The sequence below is a fragment of the Equus quagga genome, chromosome 2, assembly GCF_021613505.1.
Source record: "Equus quagga isolate Etosha38 chromosome 2, UCLA_HA_Equagga_1.0, whole genome shotgun sequence".
Taxonomy (NCBI): Eukaryota; Metazoa; Chordata; class Mammalia; order Perissodactyla; family Equidae; genus Equus; species Equus quagga.
The window spans coordinates 166,025,853-166,038,900 of NC_060268.1; the positions used below are offsets into that span (position 1 = coordinate 166,025,853).

The window sequence follows — 13,048 nt, forward strand, 5'->3', positions numbered from 1 at the left end:
AAAGAGCAGTTTTGGGTTTCTCTTTAGTGAAAACAGACTGCAGTACAAATGAAGTAAGAGAGCTCATTGCTTTGAGATGGCCCAGTTTTACAAGAGAAAGAAAATTGAAAAATGAAGAAACTTCAAAAATTGAAATAGAAACACCATGTGACTGCAGTAGCCTCTTAAGCAAAACAAAACCTAGAAGTTAACTTTGATATATACAGTATTTCTAGGGATAGTGAAATATTTTCTGATACTATGTCCTAAATACTGTCAATCCTGGCATGCTTTATTTTCAATTAAAATAATGTTACCTCCAAATGCAATCCTATTACTAGAGTGGGGATAAGTATGTCGTTAACTAACACAGTAGTTTGTTGTTTTAAATACTTATTGGGACAAACGCATGAACTATTAATCATTTTCATTTGTAGGTAAAGTCTGATATCAGTTGTCAAGATTCAAAATAGAGAAACATCCTGAAGACTTGTATATACAAAACCTCTTCAGTGGTACCTTCTTAGAAGAGAGAACAGTAAACTTGTTTTCTTTCTTTATAATATAGACTTCTATGAAGTCGTTCCCCTTTATTTCATGATGGTGTCTTAGATGTACTTTAAAAGAGAATTTCACACTATTCTCTTTGTTTAATGTGACAGTGTGAGAAAGTGATCTTTATTCGTTCAAAAAACTCCGCATGTAGTCTATGTTTAGGTTCTTTTAATGTGTTTGTCTGTGATTTTTAAATGCTAAACATGTAAACAGATAAATTGTCAATGTTAATTCTGTATCCTGTCACACAACTGATCTTTCTTTCCTGCCATTTCTTTCCTTTTTATCTTTTTTTTTGGTGCATTCATGTTGCAGTTGATAAAATTACGTGAAGAGGTGAGTACTTCCTAGCTTGCTTTTTTTTTTTTAATTCTGCTTTTCCCTATAAAATTGAGTTTCTAAATCTGAAGTCAGATCTTTGGGTTCATTTTTCCAGGAAAATCTACACGTAGCAAAAATATTGATTGTATTGCTCAGAAATGTTCTCTGCTAACTATCTTTTTAAAAACAAGTATATCCTAATCATACTTACCACATGATCAGCGTCATTTGTGGGCATCAGAAGAAAATTCATATTTTAAAGGCCCAGACAGGGAGGAAAAATAAAGGACTATCTTAAAACTATACCCAAGTGTGGTTTTAATGTAGACTAACTTCAGATTCATTTTATTCGTATTGGTTTCTCAAAGTCAATATGATTTCAAAATCTTTTTCTGACATTACTTTACTGAAAACTGTTTTTAAATAAACTCCTTTCCCTCACCCAGAATTCTTGGGTTCAACATAAGATACCATGAATCTATTATCTTTTGGGGGAAACACACATATGGTATAAATGCCCCACTAGTCTGTGTACAGAGATACCTAAGAAGAGCCAAAGCTCTCGTCATTGTTAAACACTTTCCTTTTTGTAGGAAATAGCACCCAAGTGAGTTCTCATTTTTCTAAGTTTGCTAGTCTGTTTTATAACACAGCTCTGGACTTTTTTGTGGCCCAGCAAATATTTACAGCAGTGTTTATAATTTTATCCCCATATCAATGAGGAATGTTGAAAGATTCTGTATTTTTTTTAATAAAGCCAGACATATCAAATATGCTTTGATACTCTCTTCAGAGATAGAGTATTACATTTTTTATTTAGTGAGGTTGAGTTTTGTTATTTTTATATTATGGAATAAAATAATGACCCATATTGCAATTTTAAAATTGTCTAATTGCTTATAATAGAGCACTGTGAATTGTTTTTGAGTTTAGCTTGACTGCACTGATTGAGATTTTCATAGCAGTTTTTTTATCAGTATGTCATCATTCTCTAGGTCATGTGAATGCTAATTTAGAGGTTTTATAGTAGTGGTTTTCAACAACTCTTCTGATTTAAGATGCATTAGTGATGTCTTCTCTTAGTAAAAGTAATAATGATGTGTAAAATGAAGGGCAAAAATACACAGAAGCTTCACCCTCCAACCTTTTTGTGTTTCTTTTCTTCCCTACATCTAAGCAGATGTATGTACTGAATGAATATAAACAATTACAGTTTTGATGTATAAAATTATTCTTGAAGTGGGTGATACATCAACATAATTTTTCTGCAGGACAGAATGTCTGCTTGTATGTGTTTGTAGATGCTCATGCTTAGGTGAAGAATCTGAATTTTCAAATGTTAGTGGAACTAACAATAGGCTTGAAAACCTCTGTATGAAGAAACGGCATGAAGCTCTTGCCCCTGAACTTAGCAATGAATATAATTAATAAAATCTTGTGTCTGATTACATTCAGCAATTTTGACAGATTTATTTGTGTTAAGCTGAATTGTGTAGACTTAGGAATCTTAATTCTAAAAGCTGAAAACATCACATCTGCATTTCTTTTAAAAGATGTTTTATCATCATTTTGTGGCTTAATTCTTTTGTTGTGTCTATAGCAACAGTTTCATCAGTTATGCTTCTGGAATACATGTTACTGTAACCTGTAATGGAATTGTACTTGGAAGAATTAGATCATTCAACTAATAGAATAATATACTCTGAAATATTCTTTTAACAGCCTTTGATATGGATGTAGCATTGATATTTATAGAATGGGTTACTGTGATGACACTGCACTGGTATATGGTTTGTTCAGAAGAGATTGTGTCTCAGCCTGGATTCTAATAGTAGTCGAACAGGGAATGTACCCCAGATTTCTCCCTTCTACCTAGTCTAAGAAGACAGGCACTCATCTGCTTCAAAATAGGATGTTTTGTTGTGTTTGGAGACAAAGCATGCCCCATCCCTTCCTTGTGATGTGATTTTCGGGCTCGGTTCTGGGAGCAGGGCATGCTTGGAGGCAGGCTAGTAGAGCACAGGGAGCTGAACTGGTGTTGGCTGTGCCGAGCTCTCCGTTTGAATCCTGCATCTCCAGCTCTCCACATTGCACAGCTCCTCACACGAATTGAGCTCTGTCTGAAGCTCCTGCACAGCTTCACTTACCTGCTTTGAAAAGGGCTGAGAAGAGGGTGAGAGAATGAGTTTGGGATGGAGTGTGGGGGCAAGTTGAAAGCATCAGCTGCTACTGTAGTATATTTCCTTTCATTTTCAGAGACCAGGGCAATGCACAACTAAGGGAACAATGTAAATAGCACAGCTATTACAAGAACTTGATTTTAGCTTGACTTAAGCGAAGAGGTTCCAAAATACAAAGTGGGGTCCCGCTGGAAAGCTGCTGGTAAACTGATAGTCCTCTTGTGTGCAGATTTACTCTGATAAAATTGAACTGTCCTGAAGAAGAGTTACTTCCAGTAGTTCAGAATATGCATTTTTTTTAAAAAGTTCTTTTAGAAATTTTGCTCCCCATTGTAGCCATACACTGAATAATCTGATTTGGCTCCCTTTGATAGAATCCCCAGAATCATTCTACATTTAAATGCTTTGTGTTCTACATTACATATTATCATATAATAGACTGTCCATTTCCAGCATTGATCTTTGATTTTTTCTTAATCTATAGTAGCTAAATGTTTTCTTTTAATTTAGAGATTCTATATAATACGAAAATGAACTAAAAATCTTTGTTCTCTTATTCTGGATTAAAATTCAGATTTACTCTTGATTTCACAAATCTGATATCTTTTTAGATAATCACCAGTTTGAAATTAAGTCCTTTGTTAAGGTAGAAAACAATATTCAGAGAAAGGAAGAGCAATTCCTACTCCCAAAACCTGCTTGTAGGGAGAATTAGGAGTAAGAAAGCTATTTTTGACGTGCTGAGTAAAGTGTTTAATTTTATTTAAAAATAGTCATTAATGCCAAACACACAGAGCTCCCCTTAGTTTTATTTTTTTCAATTACAGCCTTTAGTGATTTTGCATTTTCATGATATAAGCTTTTCTTCCTTCCTCCCTTTTATTTATTTAGTTTAGTGGGTTTTTTTTTTTTTTTGCAGAGGGAGGGGCAATTTTTCCCTTAATTTCTCCACTGTATATTAGACAATTCTATTAATTATTATAGACTGTTGTTGCAGCTTTCCTGACCTTCACATCAGGGCCTATCTCTCTGTTCTAAATGCATTGTTTTAATGATTCTCCCCCCTACCACAGCCCTTCCCCCCAAAAAAAATTTCAAGGAAAGCTTTGATGTGGCTTTAGCTGCCTCCAACGTCTGGCCGCATCTCAGATGTGTCACCTATGCCGGGAGGGAATAAGGAAATCACGTTTTGAATGGTAATGATAACATACTAATCACTTCCTTTCTTTGAAGATGGAAGCGAGATATTCTGTCAGCATCCCTGGCTGCTAGAGCTTGGAGGCACTGGTCTAGGTGTATTAGCTTAAGTGTGCATGTCAATACAGCTTGCATCTCCAAGATCCGTGGGGGCTCATTAGAGCAAGGTAGATCGTTTCGCTCGACAGCCACTCAGATAATATGTGTGGCACCTCCTTTTTTATTATTATTAGAAAGCATTGCTTCAATTTTAAATGACATCTGTCAACAACACAAAGTTGTATGAGTTGTGGTTGCATTTTTCTTGCTTTTTGACCAGATACCAAAACTCATTTGAGGGGAAAAGGTACTAATTTATACAAATATATGTATGCATGTACACACACCCAAATATACAGATATGCATATTTATATGCTTTTAAGTATTCTGATATATGTGTGTCTATACACACATGTTCACATGTTACCCCTTCACAGCCATGATTACCTTATAAATCTGTTTGTCAATCTGAATCAATCCAGTATATGATCATTATAGTTAAAAGAAAAAAAAACCCAGGCTCAATGTAGAAAAGAAAGTTTAGAAGCTGAGATTTGGGGGAAAATCCTCTAATTTCCCCATCAAATATAATATAAAAGAGTATATAACTATTATAATATTAGTTCACCATCTAAAACACTGCATGTCAAAAGTTCACACTTCAGTCTAGTGCCATATATTGGGAATACACCCACAATTTTGTACATCTGTGTGCATGGAGATACACGTGTCTCTTGTTTCTTGGTAGTTGCCTCGAGTTGTCTTAAAACCAGAACTGCTGTTTAGTATTGTTTTAGCAGCATATGTTGTTCTATATGGCACCTTGCTGTACATCCAAAATTGAGGGACATTCTCTTAAAAATAAAGCGCCTATTTAAAAATTACTATCTGCAGGAATCAGAGGAACAAATAAGTCTTTTAAACGATAGCATTTTGTAAAACATAAATACAAAATAAGGATCATAGATCTATGCAAGTATCTCTTACGTCTACCTCTGCTGAAACAGGAAAGAACCAGTTGGCTCTGGTCTTCATGCATTTCTTGGTGTTTTGGAGTAAGATTCATTGTGGCCACATACAACATGAGTGCGCCTTTTAAAACACAAAAGTGGATGGTCCATACACAATTGATTGATTAGAAATCTGTCTATTTGAAGTGGTTCTCATAATGGAAGATTTGCTAAAAATTATCTATAGTGGGTTGTGACTCCCTTCCCCACCCCCCCCCAGAAATGTTAGGGCATACAAAAGCGTTATTTTTTTTTAAGGCAAAAAAAGAACATTGTAGACGACCGTCTGATTTTTTTCCCTTTTTCTTTTTCAGAGGGCACATCTGCTCGATAACACAGAGAGGCTGGAAAGGTCATCTCGGAGACTAGAGGCTGGATACCAAATAGCAGTGGAAACCGGTAAGAATTCTGAGAGTGAGCAAATTGTCTTGCTTATGCACAGCAGTCTTCACAACACATGACATTTCAGGGAAACTTCAAAGGAGGAGCAGAGACAGCAGCCCGAGATGTGGTTTACATATTGGGGAGACAATTGGGAGCTTATTTGCGCTTATCTTTTTTCAAGTTAAAAGGCATGACATCTACTGAAAACAGTTCCTGAGGTTTAAAAGTATACATCTGAAAAGAGATGGAATACTTTGTCTAAATTCTACGTTTGTCTTAATATGCAGTTACATGTTGTCAGTTTACCCACCCGCAATGATTGCTAGCACACAGCGCTGTCTCCAGTTGTTTGCTCCTTTACGTGTATTCACATGTGTAAAAATTAATGTTTTAATCAGTCTAAATGATGTGAAGGAGGGGCAAAGAAGTCACGCTACCTAGTTTACCTTGCCTATTTGTCCTGGTATTGGAAATGGTTCCTAATGATCCTGTGTTGTTTTTTTTTTTTTAAATCCTGAACAGAACCTATAGTCAGATATGGAAAAAAAACAGTCACAGTATGCAGCAAGGCTAATGTTCACGATAATCTTATTAGCACTAGTAAATGTTGTCCAAACTTTTGGTTTGAATTAACACTAGTTATTAATTTTAGAAAGCACAGCCCTAATTTGACTTCTAAGACTCATCTACTTAAAATAGACAGGCTTTTTCATTATAAATGTTTCATGCAATGGCTGTTTATTTTTACATAGAAAATAAGAGTCCATTAACCCCTTTGTAGTCATTAGTTTCTTATTATTTAAGTATCTTTTTTGTTTTGTTTTGCGAAGTATTGATTGTACAGAATCTATTTTACGTATTTTGGATAGTTCTTGCCTAGTATGTAAACCACAAAAATATGTGGTTAACAACATTTCCATCGACTTTTTAAAATTTAGTGTCACAAAAATGTTTATTTTGGAAGAGCAGGTATAATGAAAAGGATTCCAACTAATTTCTTTTGTGACTGGCCAGTGTTTTTACTTGCCCTGGTCTCATGGCTGTCCTATATTGGCTTGCTTATGTGATGAATTGTAAGAAACTGAATAGGAAGAACGCAAATGGCATTGGCATTAGAGTGATGGTGAGAAAACTAAAGAAGACCATAAACCCTCCAGGTTTTTTAATAGTATGGGCAGCCCTTCTTTCAGAGGTTATTGGTAGATTGGCCTTCTGCTCTGATGGAATAAAAGCCATTTTCCATTTGTTCTTATTATCGTTCTTATTGCCCTTTGAAGAATGTGACTAATGGAAAGAGCCCTGAACATGAGGTCAAAGGACCAGGCTCAAGTTCTGGCTCTTGTTTGTGTGACCTTGAGCAAATCATATAACCTCTCTGAGTCTCAGTGTCTCCTTCAATAAAATGGAAATAATATTGCCTGTCTCAGAATATTCCTAAGAAATGATGGCATATATTAAAATGCTTTATATACCATAAGACACTATACAAATATAAATATTATTAATGTATGGTCATTTAATGATATACAGGCATTTATCTTTATCTCAGAAATAAATTTTATTGTGATTAAAATTTGTATATATTAAAGGAATTTTTTTAAAGTGTTACTTTGACATTCTTGGGGAATGTAACAGTATACCTATTGAACTTCATCATCATCCAGGAACCTTCTTTGACAAAACATCCCATTGGTGAGCCTCTTTCCACATGGGACTGGATTGAGTTGGGGATATTCTGGCTGTAACACTGATCACAGGGCTGATTTGGCTGATTGGGCTGCCTTTTCTCTTTCACTACACCATTCATGTAGCTCCCTCACAAAGCTGAAGGAAGTCATCAAAGAAGATCACAGATACTGGAGGATCATGCATTGATCAAGGTTATAAGACTGAATGGGATTTGATAGTTATTCCTTTTGGTGTGTGTTAAAATATAACATCCACATCAAACTCTGAATACGGTCAACATGGAAAATGTCAGTTAAAGAGTGTCCCCAAAACCAGTCCTCTTGGACTTTCTAGTAGAATACAATGGTAGATTAACTATAAAGTTTTATAAAATTAGGTATTTATTTGTCATATAAGGCTTGGGAACTTCTTACAGACTATAAAACCAACTCTGGGAGGAGGAGTAAGGGTGAAAGCTGTGGAGGTAAAGACAGATGTGGTACATACAGCCTCTGCCTAGACAGAAGTATTTGTGGTAATTCATTTCCATGGATGAGTTTGAAAGTGGATTGAGATATGAGAAAGCAGGCGTAAAGCATTTTTCCTGTCCTTACTTCTTATTAAAGTAATATGGAAAAGAAAGTAATTGTGGTGGGCACCTTGTTGCTTCTACATTTCCTGCTTCCCTACTAGCCCTCAGCCTAGTCATGTCTAGTCAATCAACAACTCTGTGTTTTGATTATGACATAAAGTTATGATATTAATCTTTTTGTTATAGTAGCATTAGAAGAATAGCATCTTTCAAAAGGAAAAACGTTTAGTGCTTGTTGGTCTCTTCTTCGTAAAGACTATGAAATGCAAGGGGGAGAAGAGGTAACAGAGTTAGTATGACTTTTGAAACAGCACAAAAGAGAGAAATAGTTCCCAACTATTGGTCTGAGAACTAGTTTTGAATCACAACAAGAGTTTTCACCAGTCTACAGCAAAATGAGATTTAAAAAAGAGAGAGTAGTGACTTTCTCATAAAGCAGATTTTATTAATTTAAAAGACTGCACTTTTTTCCTAAGACCATGTTTTTCCTATTTTGGGGTGATAAAAGAAAGGATAGTTTTATGATATGATAAAAATTGTAGGTAAAAGTTATTTATTTATTTTTTTCTACCTGGGAAAATAACAAAATTGGCAACCCTATTTTGAGCACCATGAAATGTTTTTTGAAATTTTATTTGTCCAAAACATCTAGAAACTATTCTCTGATGTTCTAAACTGGAGAAAGAGAGAACAACCCCATCATCTGGCCCTGCCATAAATCACTTAACTTCTCTGTACATGTTCTTTTATTTGCAAAGTGGAAACCTCACAGCAGATTCTATGCATCCCATAAGGTTGTTATAAAGTAAAATGAAGTCATATATATTCAGGTGCTTAGAAAGTAAAGAGGGCTCTATAAAAGTCATCATTTTTGTACGTTACCATCAGCAAAAGTGGTTATCTTTCAAAATTCTTGGCAAAAGATTTCAACAAAAATCTGTAAACTTCTATTCATTAACTTGATGACTTATTGGCAAATATCATAAAAGAAAGCTTGATTATTACATATAATCAAGTATATGGAGAATAGAATAAAAGCATATGATTTTGGCCACTAGTGTTGTCTTAGCAAAGAGTGAAATTCATCTTCTAAAATTCTTGAGTTATTTCTGACATTTTTAGAAGTTATATTGTCAAATTGGCAGTTATTGTCTCTTTAAGAAGAGCTACTCAGCAGAGGGCCACATGTCCAGAATGCACTTGGTCTGAAAAAAAAGTACATAATTATTTCTAAGTGCCATGTACACTTTGATATATGTTGAGTTTAATACCAGTCAAGTTTCTTTCACGGATCCCTTCTTATTTGAGAAAACTGATGAAGTTACAAGTTAATTAAACAACTCCATTTGGAAAAGATGGGACAGATGGAAGAATATATGATGTTAAACTAAAGAGCTGATGCTAGGACATTTCAATATAAGACTGACATCAAGAAGGACAGTTATCAGACTCGTTAACAAAACTTTCTTCAGAATGACCATCAAGGACCAAATTCTCCGCTGATTGTGTGAGCCATTGGCTGGGTCCAGTTTGGCATTTTTTATAAGTTCTTGTCCTAGAATCTGTGAATAAAAAGTGACTCTTATTAGTTATTACTAATAGGTATGACTCTTAGCTGTGGAGATACCTATTTTGAGGTCAAGGCCTTAATATTTCAAACTCTAGGTCATCTGCCCTTTATTCTGGAATTATGATTTTTTTCCTCTGAGGTAAATATCTCAGAATGACAACAGGCACAAAAGTGAGGGAAGCTATCAACTAATGATTAACAAAAGAAATAGGCTGAAAGAGAAATTATACAAAGACAGAAATGTAAGGCTCATTCTCTCTTTTCAGTATGTAAACAGGTAGTTTAAAACACTCATAACTGTCCTACTCTATACTCTAAATGGGCTCACTTCACCTGCGTGTGTCTCTGGGACCATGAGAGTGTTTATCTATAGTCAGTAGCCTCATGTCTTTGAAGAGTGATCTGCACCATTTACTAACTTGCTCATGCCATCCCTGAGTACCTAAGCCTTATGCATCGGCATCCCTTCTCTCAGTAGTCACTCAGGCCACCTAGCTCTGAGGTTCCATTTGGTCATTGGTCTCTTTACAGCAGAGTGCTGTATTTCTGCCAGCCTTCCTCCTATGGAGAAGAGGTGCTCCATCCTTCACTCAGGTCCCTGCACATTCCCCACTGTGGACTAGTGATTGGACATATGTAAAAATAATACAGTTTATTGAACACTTAATATGGGCCCCACACTGTTCTCAGTACTCTACCTCCATTATCTCTTTAATCCTCCCCACAACCTATGCAGTAATTACTCTTTTCTCATTTTGCAGATGAGAAAACAAGGTACAGAGAGATCAGGTAATGTGTCCACACTTATAATCAAGCTAGGAAACAGTACAGCCAGACCATCTGATTCTGTGCTCTCAACCGATAGACCACACTGAAATATGAATGGGTTCCATGTACCTAAATTTTCCAAAGTTGTATGTTGTAGTCAAAATATGTCATGTTCTCACATCTATTAATTTCCTTTTCACATAATTTATTGAAAAACTAGCTATTGGATACTGTGTGCTGTGTGCTGAAGATACGGTAGTAAACAAGACAGCCAAGGTCCCTGTTCTAAGGCAGCTTATGTATGAGGGTGGAGAGGGGGGCAGAATGAGACTTTTTTTTTTAATTAATAAGTAAATGGACAAGAGAATTTCAGATAATGGTAAAATGAAGCAAAGTATTAAAAAGTATCTGATGAAGGCTTAGGTTGGCTGATCAGGAAAGGTCTCCAGAGAAGTGGCGTGTAAGCTGAGTTTTGAACAGTATAAAAATACCATCAATAAGGACATTGGGGCAGATGATTCCAAGACAGAAGAGCAAACACAAGGGCTCTGACATGAGAAGGTGTTGGCAGTGTTCACAAAACAGAAAGAAGGCCAGGATGGCTGGAGTGAAGTGAGCAAGAGGGCACAACATATGGTTAGGTCAGAGCCAGATAGGTGCAGATTGTGTGGGGCCCCCTGCACATGGGAAGGAGTCTGAATTTGACTCAAAGTAGGGTGCATGATGCCATTGGAGGGATTTCAGCAGGCAAGTGGGCTCATCTGACTTGTGGAGGACAGGGATTGTAGGAGTGGAGTAGCAAAGGAGTGGAAACGAGGAGACATGTTAGGAAATGTATTATAGCGATCCAAGATCTGGTCCTTTTGCCAGTTGAAATTAATAGGGGGATTTAATGGTGAAGAGGCAAGAGAAATTATAAGCCATTTTAAAAGGCATTCAGGAGCAAGAAGCTTGAAATTTATCATTACTTTCTGTAATAATTGGCATGAAATGCTAAAGATTTTTCCTTAAAGATATCCCCAAAACAAATGGGGATTTATTAGTCCTTATATCTGTCCATCATCCTTGTATCTTATGGTAATGGACACTTGTGATTATAAATCTGAGCTTAAAATCATTTATGATAATATTTTATATGAAGAATGATGATGATGATACCTATTTCCTAGAGTTCATGAAAGGGAGAAATAAAATAATGTACATAGAAAGATTTTGTAAATTGGCTTACAAAAGTATGGTGTATTTTTCTCTAGACTCTTCACTTCAGGTAGCTTCTCAGTATAAATATACATTGTCACTTTGGTTAATTTTGTATCATTCTAAAGAGGAAATGGGTTAGTTCCATGCTACCCAAAGTGGGCCTCAGGACCAGCAATATCGTCATCCCCTGGGAGTTTGTTAGAAGTGCAGGATCTTGAGTCCCACTTCAGATCTATTGAATTAGAATCTGCATTTTAACGAGATCAGCTGTGTTACCTGTGCACATTAAAGTTGAGTTAGATGTCTACTTTCCAGTGTTAGCATTTTGTCTGTGAATATTTATTTGAACTGGATAAAGCCATTTCGTTCAATCTCATGTACATGTGTATATATGTACATCTATATGTGTGTGCAAAAATTCAGGTAGATTAGCACTCAAGTTCTCTATGAAATAATAAGTGTGGTTATGTCTGTTATTATTGGTGGCACTGGATATGAAGATGGTCTTATTTAGAAGCTGTAATAATTATTTATCTTATCTTAGTTCTGAAAATGTGAGTAGGCATTACTTAGTAACTAAAAAGCCAGTAACCCATCTAGTAACCCAAAGGGACTCATTATATCACTTTATTTTTGTTAAAACACGTTTTTCCTTACATTTAACGCTGCTTGTATTCTTTTATTTTTAAATGGCATATTTATCACAATTTCCTATATAGCTTGTTTCATTAGGGAAATGTAAAGATAGACTTTCTGGGCAAGAATAATATCAATGTTATGTATTTATAAGTTCCTTTCATAAAAGAAATATTTCCTACCCAAACCTTGTTTGTTGTAAAATTGACACAACAGATTCTTCCCTTTCTGTTTGAGGGGTTTTTTGGAAGTCCCAATTCTATTCTCTCTCTCTCTTTTTCCTTTTTTTTTCTTTCCTTTTTTTTTTTTGGTGAAAGGATTCCCACCATCAGTTAATTAACGCATCCATCACCTCACATATTTATCTTTTTTGATGCAAACATTTAAGTTCTAGTCTCTTGACAAATTTCAGTTCTATGATACGGTGTTATCAACTGGAGTCACCATGCTTACGTGAGATCCTCACCTTACTCCTCTTATAGCTGAAAAGTCTGTCCCTTTTACCAAAGTCTGTGTCCTTTTACAAATATTTTTTAAAAATAAAAAATATAGATTTTACTTTAATTTCAGTATTTCAATACTGTGTTATAGTTACCTAATTTTAAACTGCAGGCATTCCCCATTTTAGGAATATACTTCCACAGTCCTATTTTTCATGATGTGTTCAGATTATTTTTACTTTTTGTGATTAACTCATCAGAATTTCAATTCATTTGACCTAATAGTGTTAGCAGAGAAACATATGGAGTACTTTTTTCCTTCGGGAAAACAAATAATTCTTAGAATTATAGCATTTTCATGAGGATGAGATAATTATGTACACGACTGTTTCTCTTTCTCCTTCACCTATCTCTTTTTTTAAGAATTTATACAGGAAAAGCAATCAATAATGATACCAGCTTACATTTTTAAAAATCAAAAACAAATGTGTTTCATGTTTAGAACTTT

At 35.3% G+C, this 13,048-nt stretch overlaps 1 protein-coding gene across 4 annotated transcripts in view; it reads left to right on the top strand.

Moving 5' to 3' along the window:
* The window catches only part of VTI1A (vesicle transport through interaction with t-SNAREs 1A), a 353,584-nt gene that overhangs the window by 82,932 nt on the left and 257,604 nt on the right, over positions 1-13,048 (top strand). For 2 of the 4 annotated variants that reach the window (XM_046652172.1, XM_046652174.1), the window contains exons 5-6: positions 850-870; positions 5,597-5,681. In XM_046652172.1, coding sequence (XP_046508128.1) covers positions 850-870; positions 5,597-5,681 — 106 coding nt within the window. The remainder of the gene's footprint in view (positions 1-849; positions 871-5,596; positions 5,682-13,048) is intronic. The other 2 variants (XM_046652173.1, XM_046652175.1) reach the window with 1 other exon arrangement.